The sequence below is a fragment of the Corvus kubaryi genome, unplaced genomic scaffold, assembly GCF_017639235.1.
Source record: "Corvus kubaryi isolate FWS band 111438036 unplaced genomic scaffold, C.kubaryi_AGA036_p1.0 37308, whole genome shotgun sequence".
NCBI lineage: Eukaryota > Metazoa > Chordata > Aves > Passeriformes > Corvidae > Corvus > Corvus kubaryi.
This window is the reverse complement of record NW_024581096.1, coordinates 15,503,929-15,519,963: the sequence shown is the minus strand read 5'-3', so window position 1 is coordinate 15,519,963 and position 16,035 is coordinate 15,503,929. Positions and strand designations below refer to the sequence as shown.

The window sequence follows — 16,035 nt, the reverse complement described above, 5'->3', positions numbered from 1 at the left end:
GCGCAGCGAAGGCTCGAAGCAGCGGCAGGGCAGGGCAGCCACAGCCCACCGCGGCAGGGAAGGCGGGCTTTGGGATCCCGGGGCTTCTCTCCAGCAGAAGGAAAAATCGGACCAAGCAAGCACCCTCCCTCTCTGTGTGAAATTCGAGACCGACTGACCACACACCCAGGTGAAACAAAAAGAGCAGCCAGGTCTTTTGTTCTTCTTAAGCACCTGGGCATTTGTTTCCCTGGAAACATTATGGGGGAAAATTCCTTTAACAGAAAAAAAACTAGGAGAACTCTTAAAACTCCACCAACTACTAAGAAGGATATTTAGAACAGGCTTTCAAAAACATAATTTCAAATTGTCTACTAAGGGGCTGAAGTACCTCAGATTAATCATTCCCATTAAGCTAAAAGGACAGCCTGTGCCAAAAAAACAATCACAGTAAATTCTCCTACACTCCCAGCCCTCTATCACCTGTGGACCTGGATTATTTAGGTAAGTATATTGAGCCTCACTCCCAAGCTGCAGGAAGGGTCTACAGATCCCAGAAGGAAATGAAGATGCAGTGACATGTCCTACACAAGAAGTCACAGCATCAATGCCACACAAGCTCTGTCTGCTGCCTTCAGGACATGAAGTGAAGGGCACACAACATGGCTCTGTACCCCAGTCATGCAGAGAGCAGTTGCTTTCGTGGATCAAGAACTATCGTCCAAGGCCTGCATTTCCCTGTATAGCTGCTAAGAAAAGCAACACTCACAAGAGGCACTAAAAAGCATTCACTGCCTTCTTGTGTAGAGCAGACGGGGTTACAGCAGGAGAAAGCCAGCCCCAGCTCCAGACTGACTTAAGCCACCACCACCTTTTTCTGCTTTTGTGTACAACACTAGTGAACTAAAGTTAATGTGGACTTACCACATTCAGCAGGTACAACTGGAAACTTAAAGCACATTCAGGTATCACTGCAAAGCACTTGAAATCAGATTTTAGTCCACAGATCAATAAAGAGCCTGTTTTTTAGAGGTGCTGCACCACTCCAAGTCCCATGGAAATCAACAGAAAGTGGAAACACTCAGTATCTTGGGAATTACTGTTATTTACGTGCCTCCACCACCACGCCAAATAAAAAGATGCACCTACTCTGCATAACAGAAAACTACCCTGAACAAAGACTTTCTTCAGAGATGAAGTAGAGAAAGCTCTGGAGGTACTCCCTATACACCTTATCCCCCAATATGGATGATCACATACTTGAGGCAGAAGCTTTCAGCCACCAGCCACCACTGGGCAGCACACTGCAGTGTCTGCGTCAGGACCTGGGCAGAATCCTTACTGACAGCAAGTCAAGACAAGAGGTCTTTCTGGTAAGATGTTCAGGTGACTTCTCCTGACATTACAGATACTTCTCCCACATGTGAAAGCAGCAGACCCTGATAGACACCACATAAATAAAAGTTTCCCAATCTTTGCCTACCTACATACCTCTAATAACCTACACACATATGCCTACTATGTACATGCCTCTGATGAAGAGATGGAGGCCCAGAGACAAGCTAAATAAGGACTGCAACTTATTAGTCCAGGATTAATATGGCACTGTGTCTTCTCATGCCTGACAGTAAAGGATATGGAGAGAACTTTATGGAACCATACACTCTGCAAGCCCTCAGGCCTGGCCCTGGTATAAGGTTCAACTGGAAATACTGCATCCATATGAGAAAAGGAAATAGCACTCAAATCACACAGAAAATCAGGAGTCTCACTCATGGCTTTAAAATTACAAACCAAGCATTCCTTCACAGCCCAGACTCCCAACAAGGTAGCACAGATCAGACAAAATGCCTTTTTCTTTAATTCATAGAGAAGAATGAAAGAATGGTATGAACAGTGGTAAAAAGACTGTATTTGCTTTGAGATGGTAAAAAACAGAGTAAGATCCAGTAAAAAATATACAGCAGTAAAATACACGCTTTTTAAACTTCAGTAATATTTGCATGGTTTACAATTGAGTTGCTCCTAAAGGCACTGATGTTGCCCTTTATTAGATTTCAGAGCCGGCCACATTTGGTTTGTTGGTCGCTCAAGGTATACTGTGACAAAAGCCAAACCTATACACTGCTAATTATTTAGCCGATCACTGGAGAAGCCCTTCCTCTTTATTAGAATCTTGACTTACTACAGTTTTAACAGCTATTTCTGCAAGCAAACCATTTGAAGCACCTTTGACAGGTTTCTTACCACTGCCTCGTTCTTTGGAACAGACGGATTTAACGTTGTGAGAAGGCTGCCTCGGATCCAGAAAGGAGACATGCGCCTGTGATCCTACTGCATACACTGACCACTCCTGACCATAAGCCAAGCACACGTTCTCCCTGCAGTATGGCAACTTAGTGGAAAGTAACTGGAAACAGAAAAAATAAAAATCAACCTGTTACAAGAAAAGAGTAAGGCATTAACAGAACAATTTTGTAAGCTATGTTCTAGGAAGTTGCAGGGAAAAAATCCACAAAATTGCAGGTGAAAAACATGACCCAGAAGGAAAAGCCCTGAAAGCAATGTGGTGCCTTATCTGAAGCAAACTGAGACAATAAAGGCTGAAGCCAAGAAAAATGGACATTTTGATAAATTGTTTCAGATCCTTCTAAGTTGCTGTTTCTTTAGCAGGCGCACAGTGACATCAGCTCTCAGCTGAAAAAGACTATCATATTAACTAGCATAGGTAATGGGTGTGATTTGCCATTACACTTAAGTAAGTGCAACTTCCTTTATGAATTCTACTGATCAAGTATCCACCATACTCTATGCAACAGTTCACTTCAGCTAACCCAGAACTAGCAGAAACTTAAGAATGCTTCCTGCCCTCTAAATTAAGGGGAGTGCAGAGTCCTCTCCTCTTCAAGCTCCAAATTTTAGCACATTTCATTTTACACAGAACTTTTGAGTGTTTTGCAAACACTGCTGCTCTTCAAATACTTGAAGGAGATTAAGAATAGTGAACAGCCTTAACGGCTTGCAGTTTTTGAAGTTTAACTCCAACAAATGGAAAAGCACCTTTGATAGTGTGTGCTCTGCTTTCCAAAGATGAAAATACCCATCCAGGGACACAGCTCCCAGCTCCTATTAGAAAGAAAATAAAAAGAAGAGAGTTAGTTTCTGTATTATAGATATCCTTGCAAACTCACACTCTCTTCTAGGCAGGCTGCACACTCTGGATTGAACTTATTCATAATCCTGTAAAGGCTCTATCAAGATAAATTTTCATTTTATACTGATCTTTATAGAATGCAATACAGTACAAAATGTCAAGTAGAACCTAAATTAACAAAAGAGTAAATAACAGTAACTTTCAAAACCATTAATCTTGCTAGGCATTCAAAATTATGAGACAGTACAATCTAGAGTTGACAATTCTCTTCAGCAGGTCCCACACTGATTCTAACCCTGAAGCAAATTTCAGGTGCTACTCTACTGAAAAAGTTACATGAAGTTTCCATCAGAGGAGTAACTAACAGCTATTGAGAAAAATAAAGCCTACAGGAGCACGGTGCTTCCAACAGCACACCCACCTTTGCTTCAGACCTTTTCTGTTCTTTGAGGGCAGGGGGGAAAAAAAAGTAGTGGAGCATGAATTGCTGCTCCCACTAGTAATAACAGGAGATCAGGATGTGGGAGATTGACATTTACTGTTTGTCAAATACCAACAAAATAACCCCAAAGCAAGCAGTAGTGCCTGCCCTGTGAGTCAGTCACCTCACTTGCTGAGCAATCCAGAAAGGATTCAGCCATCAGAACAGGAAGTGCTAAATGTTAGCTGGTCTTCACAGAGGGCAAAAGAAAGCAGAAACTCAAGAATGGGATTCAAGCTGCAAGACATGTCTTGGTGCTTTATCTGCTTCTTGTAAATATTCCTTTACTCCCCTGCTTAGGATGCAAAACGAAAATCAAACCCATGGGAAAACTGTGCATTCTAAAGTGTCTGGGGTTGCTTTTTTCTTCCTTCTGGACTCCTCCATTCACTTGGGGCAGAAGCAGAGAACATCAGACTAAAACCACCACCTCACCAGACAAGGATGCAAAAGAATCAGAGAAAAACATATTAGCTTGCTTCTCTGGTATATTCTGTTTAGATTACTTTTTAGTTTTTCTACTATACAGGGACAGTTTTAGGACTTCTCAACTGTCTTGCTTATCTTACTAACCTTGTTCTTATTGTTGAAAGCCAGTGCTCGGACTTTGCAGTTGTCAGGATTGGTGTTCTCCTTTGGGATATCCTTCAGAGCACTGTGTGTTATGTGGGCATAGACAGGAACTTGAGAGAGATTATGCCTGGCATCGCTTTTGGACAACACATCCTCTGTGACTTCCCAGAGACCCATTGAACCATCCCGGGAACCTGGTCAAATAGTCCATAAATGAACCTGATCAAACAGTCCATTCCACATATACAGAACTCTTCTTTTCAAAAAAAAAAAGATTAATCAATAGGGTCTGAAAAAAAAGGATACTCTTAGTTCAATCTAACAGAAAATGCTGTTAGTGTCCATATATTAATTATGATTAACAAAAACATGATTTTACTGAGCTGTAAAGTTCAGAATATTATGAACTCACTATCAACTGTCCACATGCTTTCCAATCAGCTAGACCATCTCGCATGTTTTCACACTGATTAGGATGCATCAAGACCCACAACCCCATGCAACCATTATCATCATCTCATACGCAGAATGAACTCGGAAGTGACTGAACGCTATAGGTCCAGCCTGAGCCTGTCATTCTCAGCCTTAGTAAAAGAGTCTGTTAAACCAATGCAAAAAATCTCCAAAAGAACCTCAGCTGGGTTTATGCCAATTTGGGTTTACTTGATTTCTATCATTATGCTTATGACTACACACTCATTTGTGAGCTGAACAGAAACATCTATTTCAAATCACAATTTCTACCACTTTGGATGAAATCTATTAGAAAAATTATTTTGCTAAAACCTGTGCCACTTCTTCCTTAAAGAATGCAATTTAGTTTAAACAAGCAAGAACTCATTTTATTTTTCTACTAAATTTGAAGACATTAATCCAAAATACAAATCACTAATGTTAAGAACACTGGATGAAGAAAGCTGAATGCCTGACCAACACAGGCTTAATCCAAGGCCTCATACACATCCCTTCTGGTGTTCAGGCAACTCACTTCCATCTAAGTCAGATTTGACATGTACGTCAATTTCATCTCTACATAAAGTGAAAAATTCTGTCAAAAGAAATTCATAATGAAGATGCCAGAAGAGTCTATATATCTATATGAGGCTATTAAATTCATCAGCTTTGCTACCTCATAGGGGAGAAGCTGCAAAGACAGTAAAGCAAAACATTTTGTCGCAATAGGGGTGGTCCAGCACAGCAGAGGTGGCTTTGCCCCCTCACAGATGGATTCAGGTATTTGCCACTATCACCTACTAGAGACAAATACAATAAGGAGCATCCTAATGGCACTTGCATAACAACAGAAGCACAACATCCTGCCACTCCATTACATGCCATTGGTCTTAATGGCACCTAATCTTGTTTGTTACTGAGGCTGAATACTCAGCAATAAAATTTCTAAACATTTTGACATACTTTCAGAGGAAGATATCCCTTTTAATAGCCCTGTCAGGAGAAAAAGTCCATGTACGTTGCTCATCTGGTTAGCCCTGAAGCCAAGCAGAGTATCATTTGCTACCCTATGCTCATGCCATCCTGGGAATTATTCATCTCATCTGGAGCTTTTGCCATAAAAATACTTGCTATATCCTCAACATCTGGATCCAGTTCAAGTATTTCTGCTACACATTTTCAGATACAGATGTAATTGAAATCTGTAAATTAATCTGTAAAATTAAAACCATGTCAGAAGTTAAAGCTGTCTTTTTTCCCTCTTAATTAGGGTCATCAGTGAGGTCTAAAGAATTCAGTTTAGCAACCAGTCTCGCTAATTGCTTTCAACAAGTTTTCCCTGGTGTCTGACATGTGGAGACTGGAACCTACATCCGGCCTGCTACAAGCACCACAGTAGAGAACATGGGAATAGAGAACACTTCTACTCTCACATCCACCCCTGACCTTTAGAAAATATTGACTCAACACAGTTCAATCTCACATGCTATGTGTTCTATCAGGTCCTTATCTTTCCCCCAGACATCTGTAATCATCTGTGCTGTTCTCTTCAAGCTTACTGGCTTGAATGTGGGGGAGTTTCTGTAGATATCTGGGGCAGAGACTTGCAAGGATTAACTTTTGTATTAAATTCAGAAATGAAATTCCAGGATTAGCTTTTTGGGTTTGGAAAAAAAAAAAATCCTACTAAACTAAACCAACAATTCAGATATGTGACTTTTATATAAGACTGTTACAGTTTTCTGTCACCTGCAGTTTGACAACTCTGTGTACAGAACACTACACCCTGTCAGCACAGAAAGGCAGTAAACAATTAGTGCAACAGCATATTACTATTTTTGCCTTTACCAAAGTAACTCTTTATGAAGTTACTCTGATTATCCAAGTAGTTACCAAAAGTCAGTAACTGAGTTTCTTTATTACAGCCTTCTGTATTCATTGGCACAGTGTAAGTGCATATACACATACACACAACTGTACTGAGAGCTTGACAGAACAAACTCAGTTGTCATTAATTACTCTTTCACATTACTTCAGGAACCGATATTGATCTAAAGTATTCCAAAGTTACTAACCAATAACTAACACCCCTCTTGAAATTACTCCTCTTATGTGGAACCCTTTCCTGTAACTCATTGTGTTCAAGCATCCCCTCACTAGAAACACAGTAATATTCTAATACTAGAAAAATCAGATCTAGACTAAGGCCCTACAGCAAAATAAAACAAAGCACTGCACTAAGTCCAAGAAGTGTTTAAATAGCCTAGGTAGTTGCAAGTGGTTTCAAATGCCCTGATAGAGGTGCTTTCCTAACACTTTTCAAATACTGTACATCAGTATAAAATTCAGAGAGAAGGAAAGTTTAAAAACAAACAAACAAACAAAAAAACCGCAAGAGAGAAATTTTTACTTTACCAGAAACAGCCATAGTATCACTGATCCACGCAATTGAAAATATCCAGTCCTTGTGTCCATCCTAAAGGAAGAAAGACAGATTTTTCAGTGCCATTATACTCAAGAGCAGTCTCAAAGCAGACAAGTGCTCTTCACTGCAATTTTTAGTACAAGCTCAAAAGGACAGACCTACATTAAAAACATACAGATAAGATTCCAGTATCAAGCTGAAGCACTTTAAGTACCTAGCAGTAATTTTAATTTTTCTGGTTTTGAAGTGTGTAATTAATAAAGAGCTCAACTGGTTAGCCCTGAAGCCAAGCAGAGTATCATTTGCTACCCTATGCTCGTGCCATCCTGGGAATTGTTCATCTCATCTGGAGCTTTTGCCATAAAAATACTTGCTATATCCTCAATGTCTGGAGTTCAAGTACTTCTGCTCCACACTTTCAGATAAAGGTGTAAAAGGTGTTGGAAAAATAGGCCTATGACCAATGACAAATTAATCTAAATTCTAAGATTTTCCAGAATTCTCAGGTTTTCCATTCTGAGAGCAGCATTTTTTTGTGAAGTATCAGCACGTTGAGTTTTTTTTCTTCAAATGCATATCCTACTATAAAAAGTAACCAAAATCTTGTATTTACAATACATGACCCATAGATTAATGTTTCAAGACTCTTTTCTTTAGCATGTAAGAAACCTGCGGGGGGAAGAAAAAGACCGTAAGACTCTAGTTCTTTTCAAAAAGCTAAAAAGTCACACAAATGAAGAGCAAGTCATGCAAATCTTCAGTCAAGTATTGCTGCAGCTGGTTATCTGCTGCTGCAGAAACTCTGACCTGACCTCTGCTGTTGCAGTTAATGCCCATGTAAAGTCCTGAATAAAAAGGAGAAATGAGAGACAAGCGCTCACAGGACACCAGTATACCCTCCTGCTTGTTTTTTTAAAGATTGGCTGTTTTAAAAAGGCCTCAGGATGTTTCAGAAATGAAACCAGTACCAGAGTCTATCAAACTGCCACAAACCACTGGGTTAGAACTAATCTTCAAAGCCAAGTTCCACCTCTGGAATAATACGTCCATAAGCTGCACTGGATAAGGGGGAAATTTTAACAACTTGAAATATCATTTTTATTTCTCAAAAGAGCTTTTTCACTGTAACTAGTTTCAGAGGTCAACACCACAATTAGACTTTAATACTTAGGCTTTTCTTACATTTTTGGTGTTAAAAAGTAAGCTGAAGTAGACCTCAGGTGAGGTCCTGTAGGTGATGAAGAAAACTGACTCAAAGCCCTGAAAATCCACTCACATATTTGAGTACTCACTCATATTTAAGATACCACAGCAAAAATGACAACTCAATCAGAGATGTTTTCAGGCTTTCAGAACTCTACTCTTCCTTACAAGACTCCTAAATACTAACCTTGCTCTGACCATACACATTTCAAAGTAGTACCTTTTTAAGTGACAGAATAAATTTTCCCCAGATATTCCCACTTACATCTCCCACACAGACAGGATCAAGTGTAGGCAGACGATAAATTGCAAGACTGTTGGGGTTGTCTCCACCTGTGGCCAGGAGGGTCCTCGAGGGGTTGATCTCAATGGCATGAATGCCACATCCCTGCTGGTTCACCATGCCGGGTTCACGATCCTTCAGGATAGGAATCTTGGTAATTTGACCAGTCTGGACATCTACTACAAATAACTGGGGGGGGAAAAAACCAGACATGTAAGTCATCATCAAACAGATAAGAAAAACAAGATGGTCAAATATCCTCCCTATTTTGAACTGACATTCTTTTTGAGTTGAAATCCACAAATGCTTCAAGGATGGCTGAAAAATGCATAAATTCCTTCTTAAAACAGGTTAAGTAACAATTACAGTGGGTTTTATTTCAATCATCCCATTTCATTTTCACAGTAATGGAAGGGAGAAGAGAGAAATCTGTCATGAGGTTCCCACTTGAAAAAAAAAAGCCTTTGAATATAAAACTCTTTTCCCTGTTCAGTAGGACAAAACAGTATTGTTTTTCAATTTCTATGTACCACAGTGAGAAAAAAACCCCACCTCAGAAGAGCCATTAAGCCCTATGGGACTTAGCACGATTCTCCCACCTCCCAGATACCACACTTACCATGAAGTTTTGGCTTTGGCAGACTGACAGTTTATAAATCTATGCAACTGGAATTTATTTTCTGGTGATACACAGAGAATAGTAACTAAATACAGTACTGCCAGTGCAAACATCTGAAAAAAAAGATTTAGCTATATACCTCATCCTGCAAAAAGACAAGAAATTAGAGCAATATGTCACTGACATCATATCAGAAAACTCTGTACTAAAGCCTTACAACTCTTCAAACAGACATTATACCCAGAGTTATGTCAGTTCAGACATATACAACCACAAGGTTACAGTTTAAACCAGAATAAAGGTTTACATTGCCTGCCAAAGTGTACTTTCATTTGGGAGGCTCATGCGCAGGGTCATTTCACAGATGGCTTCCCAGAGAGCAGCTGCACTGACAGTCAAATAGGTCTAACAGAGGAGACAAAGCCCTGTGAGAGAACATGAGTGAAGCAAGGAAATGGAGGATCTCAAGCTGACTTGGCACTAAGGAAAGTGATGAAGAATTCACAGCTCAGGATTATAATTAAATTCTACATCATCTTTAGTCTGTTCATTCTATAACCAAGAACGTTGTCTCAAAACCTCTAGAAGTGAACCAAGGAGGATAACAGTAATAACAAAAACCCTCAATACAATTTTAAAAATACACACCTCAAGGAAATTGTTCTGAAATCCTTTTCCAGACATTTCTAGAAGAACAGAAGAGAAATCTAGGGGTTCTCAGAGAGAAGTTATACATGCTTTTGGTGAACTCTTACAGAACGTAGATCTGTTCTTTAATGAAAGTATAAGATAAATAACATCAAGATAATTCAGCAGCATATCTATTACTTGATGTACTGAACTAGCAGAATATTAACGTCCTATCAAAACCTGACAAAGTACGGTACGTTACACACATTCCACAGAGAAAGCTGAAATCTCCTCATTGCTATTTGCATGTTGTGTCTAGAATTATGCATCACCTTCAACCTGCAATTGATTGTAGGCAGCAGTCTTGCACAGATGACTGCTCCTACAGAGACTGCATTTTCATGTTTACTTTTTTATTTTGCACACAATTGTGGTGTATGGCAACAGCTGAGCTGTAGCTGAGGGGAAGGAGGCACTCCTCACTCGTCCCAAGCCTGACAACGCCTTCACTGCCAGAGACAGCTGGTAAAAACACAATGCACACAACAGTCCCTCTGCCCTAACCTGAAAATTAACACCTGCACTGAAGGACCAGGATCAGTAATTCCCTCTCCTCTCATCCTCCTTTGTCCTTCCCATGTGAGTGCATATCCCCTTTCCCCCCCAGTGTTTCTTTCCAGCAGAAGCGCCCAATTCCATCCCCTATCCTCCTTCAACTACTGAAAAAACCCTAAACCCTAAACAAATTAACAGTTTAGTAGTTAGGATTAAGGCTTGCAGGTGTCAGCTGCAGGTCCTAATATTGACACCACAAGTACTAATTAAGAACAAAACAAATCCACACCTAAGGATGTTCATGGACTCAAAAGAATTGTACTTCAGCTGTAACAGATTCATACTTGGAAGAGCAGGTCAACTGGTATGAGGACTGAAATTAAAACCCTTTGCACTCTCTAGTCTGACACCCTTGTCATACACCTGTGTTGGTTAATAAAGACTTACCCTAACACAAAATACCTTTGCCTAAACTCCAAATTAATTGGACTAAAAAGATAAAGAACTTAAACTTTGCACATATAAGGGACTGGCTATGTTCTGGCTGTAAAGGTCTGAGCAGTAAGTTCTCCACTTGCTTGGTGAGGAACTCCAGTAGTTTAAAAACAACCACAACCTACCTCGAGTAAAATAAACAACCACTGCTTGCATACACTGAGATTCTTGCATCACCTGAGGCATCACAGTAAGCCAAAAGCTCACACTTGAAAGCTGCACCTCTAACTGCCCAGAAATCATCCCTGTAAATCCAGCACACAGAAAGCAAGATAAGCCAAACAGTTGCTAGATACTTTTAAAGCCAGAAAGGGAGAAATGTTAAGAAACAAGAGAAACACCCAGTTAAGAGTACACAAAACTTCAATACCATTTCAAGAGTTTTAAAGACACCAGAGAAAATAAAATACTAAATATTTTCTACTGTTGAATTAAGTACTTCTGCCAACACCTTCAAAGCAGCGTGGACTTAAAGAGTCCTAACAAAGTCCTGATAACTGAACCATACAGTAATCTCCTCTGTTATCTGAAACAGGAATAAGAACTTTTTTCCAAGCTACTCATTATATAGAAACTAAAAACCAGCCCACAATGTTTTTACCGGACATAAAAAAACCCCACCAGGCTCCAAACACTCATCTGCGCATATTTGTCTCTTGATTTTAAGCTTTGCACAAAATTCAGTTCTTCTAGTAAAACATGTCTTTGGTATGCCAAATAACTTAATATCCAGGATTTACCAAATCTGGATTGCTTCGGCCATCTGACAGAACTGCAAGGACCACACTTCATCTGTGAGAATCACAGCAGGCTCAGCTGTCGTGCTCTCTGCCAGACAACACTGCTCTAACAAGGAAACAGGCTGGATGACACAGAAGAGAGAAATCCATCTTCCCTTTTTCAAAAGCAGTTTAGATGTACAGCTTGCAGCAGTGCTATTACTCAAGGATCAAGGCAGACAAGCATGGTTACAGTTGACATAGCCATGAAACTTCATGATCTTTGCATATTTACAGAGATTGATAGCTGTATGCTTATTTTTCTTTTGGCTTGCAGAAGTGGTGAGAAGTCATTTTGGCAAATGGCTTCCCTGCAATTACTATATGGCTGTCCTCTTGCCTGCCCAACCTGCTTATGATCAAGTCAACCAAGAAACTACCTCGCTTCACTGATGAGGGAAGTTCATTAATCAACTTGCCGAAAGTAAAGACTGTGACAGGGAACAGAGTATCCAAGGATGAGAGTATGAACTGCAAAACCCACTATATTCTTATATGCCAGACTGAGAGCAGAATGGTTTGCCATGTTTTTTCATTTTTTGACCTGCCTTTCAGGGGACAATAATTCAGGGGGAAGAAACACCTAGAAAGCTAACAATCCATTAGAGATAAATTCCCTTCCCATCTTCAACTGAAAACATTCCCTTTAAGCAGCAAGATTAGAAAAGAGGCATATGAAATGCCATTTCAAGGGCACATAGACTCTTGTGCCTTCAGCTGCTACCCCTGCACAAAAACCAGCAGATGAACAGGCAGCCCTCCCCTATCTTTTAGTTGACTGTATAAATCCATCAGAACAAAAATAAAGGGTGCCATCCTGTTTTTATTACATAAGCAAGATGGATGGAGATTTAAAAGCACAAATAACATGCACAAAAGAGACTGCTCATTTTTATGCAAGAGCTCACAACATGCTCTGTGCACCGGCTCTTCACACAGTGCTCTCAGAAATCACGGGCACATTCTTGTCATTCGTAGTAACTTTTGAAAGAAACCCAACACAAATACACTGCCCTGCTAAAAATAGTCACTAAGAGAGAATCAATCACGTTTAAGTTTCACAACTGGCTTAAGCTTGTCTTTGAGAATCCCCATGCCTCCTCCTCACCATCTACCCAAACTGTCTCATCACCCTTGTGACAGCAACTAGCGCTCAAGTAGCTGCAGGGTCAACTGGATAGTATCTCTACCTTGGTGAAACTAACCCTACAAGAAAACCTGTCTGCACACAAAGCAGCAAGCTGATCCAGCTGACTCCCTTGCAACACGCACATCAGTGCTAGCCAAAACGAGCAGGTGGCAACATCCACTTCTGTGGAACAGCACGACTCCAGACCAGCTGAGGCTGGTCACAAAAAGATCTCACCCTCAGCCAAGTTGGAAAATTATTACTTGTTCTACTACAAATATGTTTCTTGCTAACAAAACAACACAAGAAGACAATTATTGTGTTGTTACATACTACTATTGCTGGTCACAGCTGAGTAGCACTGACTGATTTTTCCAAGTTCTCAGCCTTGACTTTTATTCACATTGTAAATATCTCTCCTTTCTGTTCATAAAACACTTAGCATCAGGTTCTTTGCTCTGTAACAATACAGACTTACTAATATATGCCAAGCCCCAAAGAAACATGGACACTTTAAACTATCAAACTGGCATCATATGTCTGCTTTCTGCTGAAGGTCAAAATAAAGAAGCATAGAACGGTTTGGGTTGCGAGGGACATTTAAAGGTTGTCTTGTCCAAGTGCCCAGCAGTGAGCGGGAACATCAGCTAGACCAGGTTGCTCAGAAACCTGTTGTTGCATGTTTCCATGGATTTAGCACCCAGAAGCTCTGTGGGCAACCCATAACAGTGTGTCACTACCCAGATGGTAAAGAATAATAGTCTTCCTTGTATCGAGTGTGACTCTGCCCTTTTTTAGTTGAAAACTATTACATCTTTTCCAGTCACTGCAAGCCCTGTTCAATTCATCTGTCCCCATCTTTTTTATAAGTCCCCTTTAGGTACTGGAAGTACCTTTAGGTACTCCTCAGAGCCTTCTCTTCTCCAGGCTGAACAACCAAAACTCTCTCAGCCTTTCCTTTAGGAGGTCCTCCAGCCCCCCAACCATCTTGGTAGCCTCCCCTCTGGAGTGGCTCCAGCAGGTCCCTGTCCCTCCTGTGCTGGGACCCCAGAGCTGGATGCAGTGCTCCAGGTGGGTCTCAGCAGAGCGGAGCAGAGGGGCACAATCCCCTCCCTCCCCTGCTGCCCACGGGGCTCTGGATGCAGCCCAGGACACGTTTGGCTCTCTGGGCTGTGAGTGCCATGGCCGGGGCATGTCCAGCCTCTCACCCACAGCACCCCCAAGTCCTTCTGGGCAGGGCTGCTCCGGGTCTGTTCATGCCCAGCCTGTGCTGATACTGGGGGTTGCCCTGACCCAGGTGCAGCACCTTGCACATGACCTTGAACTTTATGATGTTCCCATGGACCCACTCCTCGAGCTTGTCCGGGTCCCTCTGGATGGCATCCCATCCTTCAGGTGTTGTCATCAAACTTGCTGCGGTTGCACTTGATCCCTCTGTCTATGCCATTTATGAAGATATTAAAAAACACTGGTCCCAGAATGGATCTGTGAAAGACTCCTCTTGTCACTGATGTCCACTGGGACTCTGAGATACAGACCGCTACTCTCCCAATGTAATTATCCAACCAATGCCTCACCACCCAACAGTCCATCCCTCCAATCCATCTCCCTCCAATTTAAGAAAAGGATATTGTGGGGGACTGTGACAAAGGCTTCACAGAAGTCCAGATAAATGACATCTCTAATCCCTTCCTTGTCCACTCCTGAGGTCACTGCATCACAGAAGGCCTCTGGTTTGTCAGGTAGGACTTACCCTTGTGAAGCCGTGCTGGTTACCTCCATTCACCTCCCTGTCCTCCATGTGCCTTATCAGAGTTTCTAGGAGGATCTGTTCCATGATCTTCCCAGGCACAGAGGAGGAGGCTGACAGACCAGTAGTTCCTGGAGTCCTGCTTTCTATCATTTCTCAAGATAAGTACAATGGCTTCCCTTTTCCAGTCACCTGGGACTTCATCTGACTGCCATGGCTTTTCAAGCATCACGGGGAATGGCAACTACATCAGCCACACGAACATGCACTAATCTTAGCACAAAACTTACTCACAGGTTATGCAGTAGAGGCAACTCAAGTGCGTAATGGCCTTACACATCCTTCTTGAAAGGGTCCAAAGCGAAACAATCCACAATATAAAGAAACCACCTAAGAAGTGAGGAGAGGTAAAAGCAGCCAGCAAGTTGGTTGACTTTAAATTCACATTTCCAGAGACAAGACCATGCAATCAGGCACTCCACCTTTCTGCGAAACTCTGAAGCACTACCAGCTAATACAGACTTTGATGTTACTGAATTTGTGCAGTGCCAAAATCACATTTAACATTTTTTATTTGCATTTTGCCCTCCACATTTAAATTCAGGGGGCTGGAAGACAGTTAACACATACTGACAGATGGCAACAGATGGAGAAGTGACAGACTTTGTCTGCTAAAGGGCATCCCTACGACTCACACCATACCTGGCACAGAAACTACCAGACAGACATGAGTATCATAAGCAGTTGACAGAAAAGCAAACACTCTTGAGACAAGAAACAATACCTGGCTATTTGCTCACAAGCCATTGAAAGAAACATGAATGGAGATATCAACCACAGGCATCAGAGGTTTATTTACACCAAGTTTTAGTCACTGTTCACTGGACTTTGAGTACAGCTACAAACTGGACGAGCATGACTTCTCATTCCCTACCTGTCATCAGAAATGTCATCTTGATGCTTTCTCACACGTGAAAAGCCAGAACACACATTAACTTGCAAAGCAAGGAGAAATAATTTTCCCCATAGACAGTTCATATTCACAGATGGAGGAGGAACTGCCCACTGTACTCTCACCACAACCCCAGGACTACAAGACTGGGCTGTAATTGTATAAGATGCACAGATATGGAATCTCTTATACAAGCTTAAAGTCTCTAGCAGGAACTGAGACCTGGTGATTTACAGCAGGGCAGCCAAGGCAGCAAAGGAATCTGCTGAAGAGAAAAACGGCTTCAGCCAGCATTCAGAAACCAACCCATGCATGCCTTGGAAAACCTGCCTCAGAAATCAGGAGAGAGCATTCAGAAAGGAAGTTTTTAAACACAAATACATCTATTAGGCCTGCCTGGAAAAGGAAAAAAAAAACCAAACTAGATTCCAGGCAATTATATTCTCAAGCAACTGGAAACTAATTAGCTTCTTGTATTTAGGGAATGATTTACAGCTTTTATATTTTTTCATCCTTAACTTCAAAATTAGCGAAAGGATTATATCCTGAACAGGTACATGTAACTAACAGAGCAG

General features: G+C 41.2%; 1 protein-coding gene across 1 annotated transcript in view; it reads right to left on the bottom strand.

Moving 5' to 3' along the window:
• DCAF12 (DDB1 and CUL4 associated factor 12) overlaps positions 1-16,035 on the bottom strand; it is a 33,765-nt gene that overhangs the window by 13,618 nt on the left and 4,112 nt on the right. The window contains exons 3-7 of the mRNA XM_042028730.1: positions 8,534-8,740; positions 7,056-7,116; positions 4,188-4,381; positions 3,040-3,105; positions 2,227-2,389 (exon numbers count right to left, since the gene is read on the bottom strand). Of these exons, the coding sequence (XP_041884664.1) occupies positions 2,227-2,389; positions 3,040-3,105; positions 4,188-4,381; positions 7,056-7,116; positions 8,534-8,740 (691 nt within the window). The remainder of the gene's footprint in view (positions 1-2,226; positions 2,390-3,039; positions 3,106-4,187; positions 4,382-7,055; positions 7,117-8,533; positions 8,741-16,035) is intronic.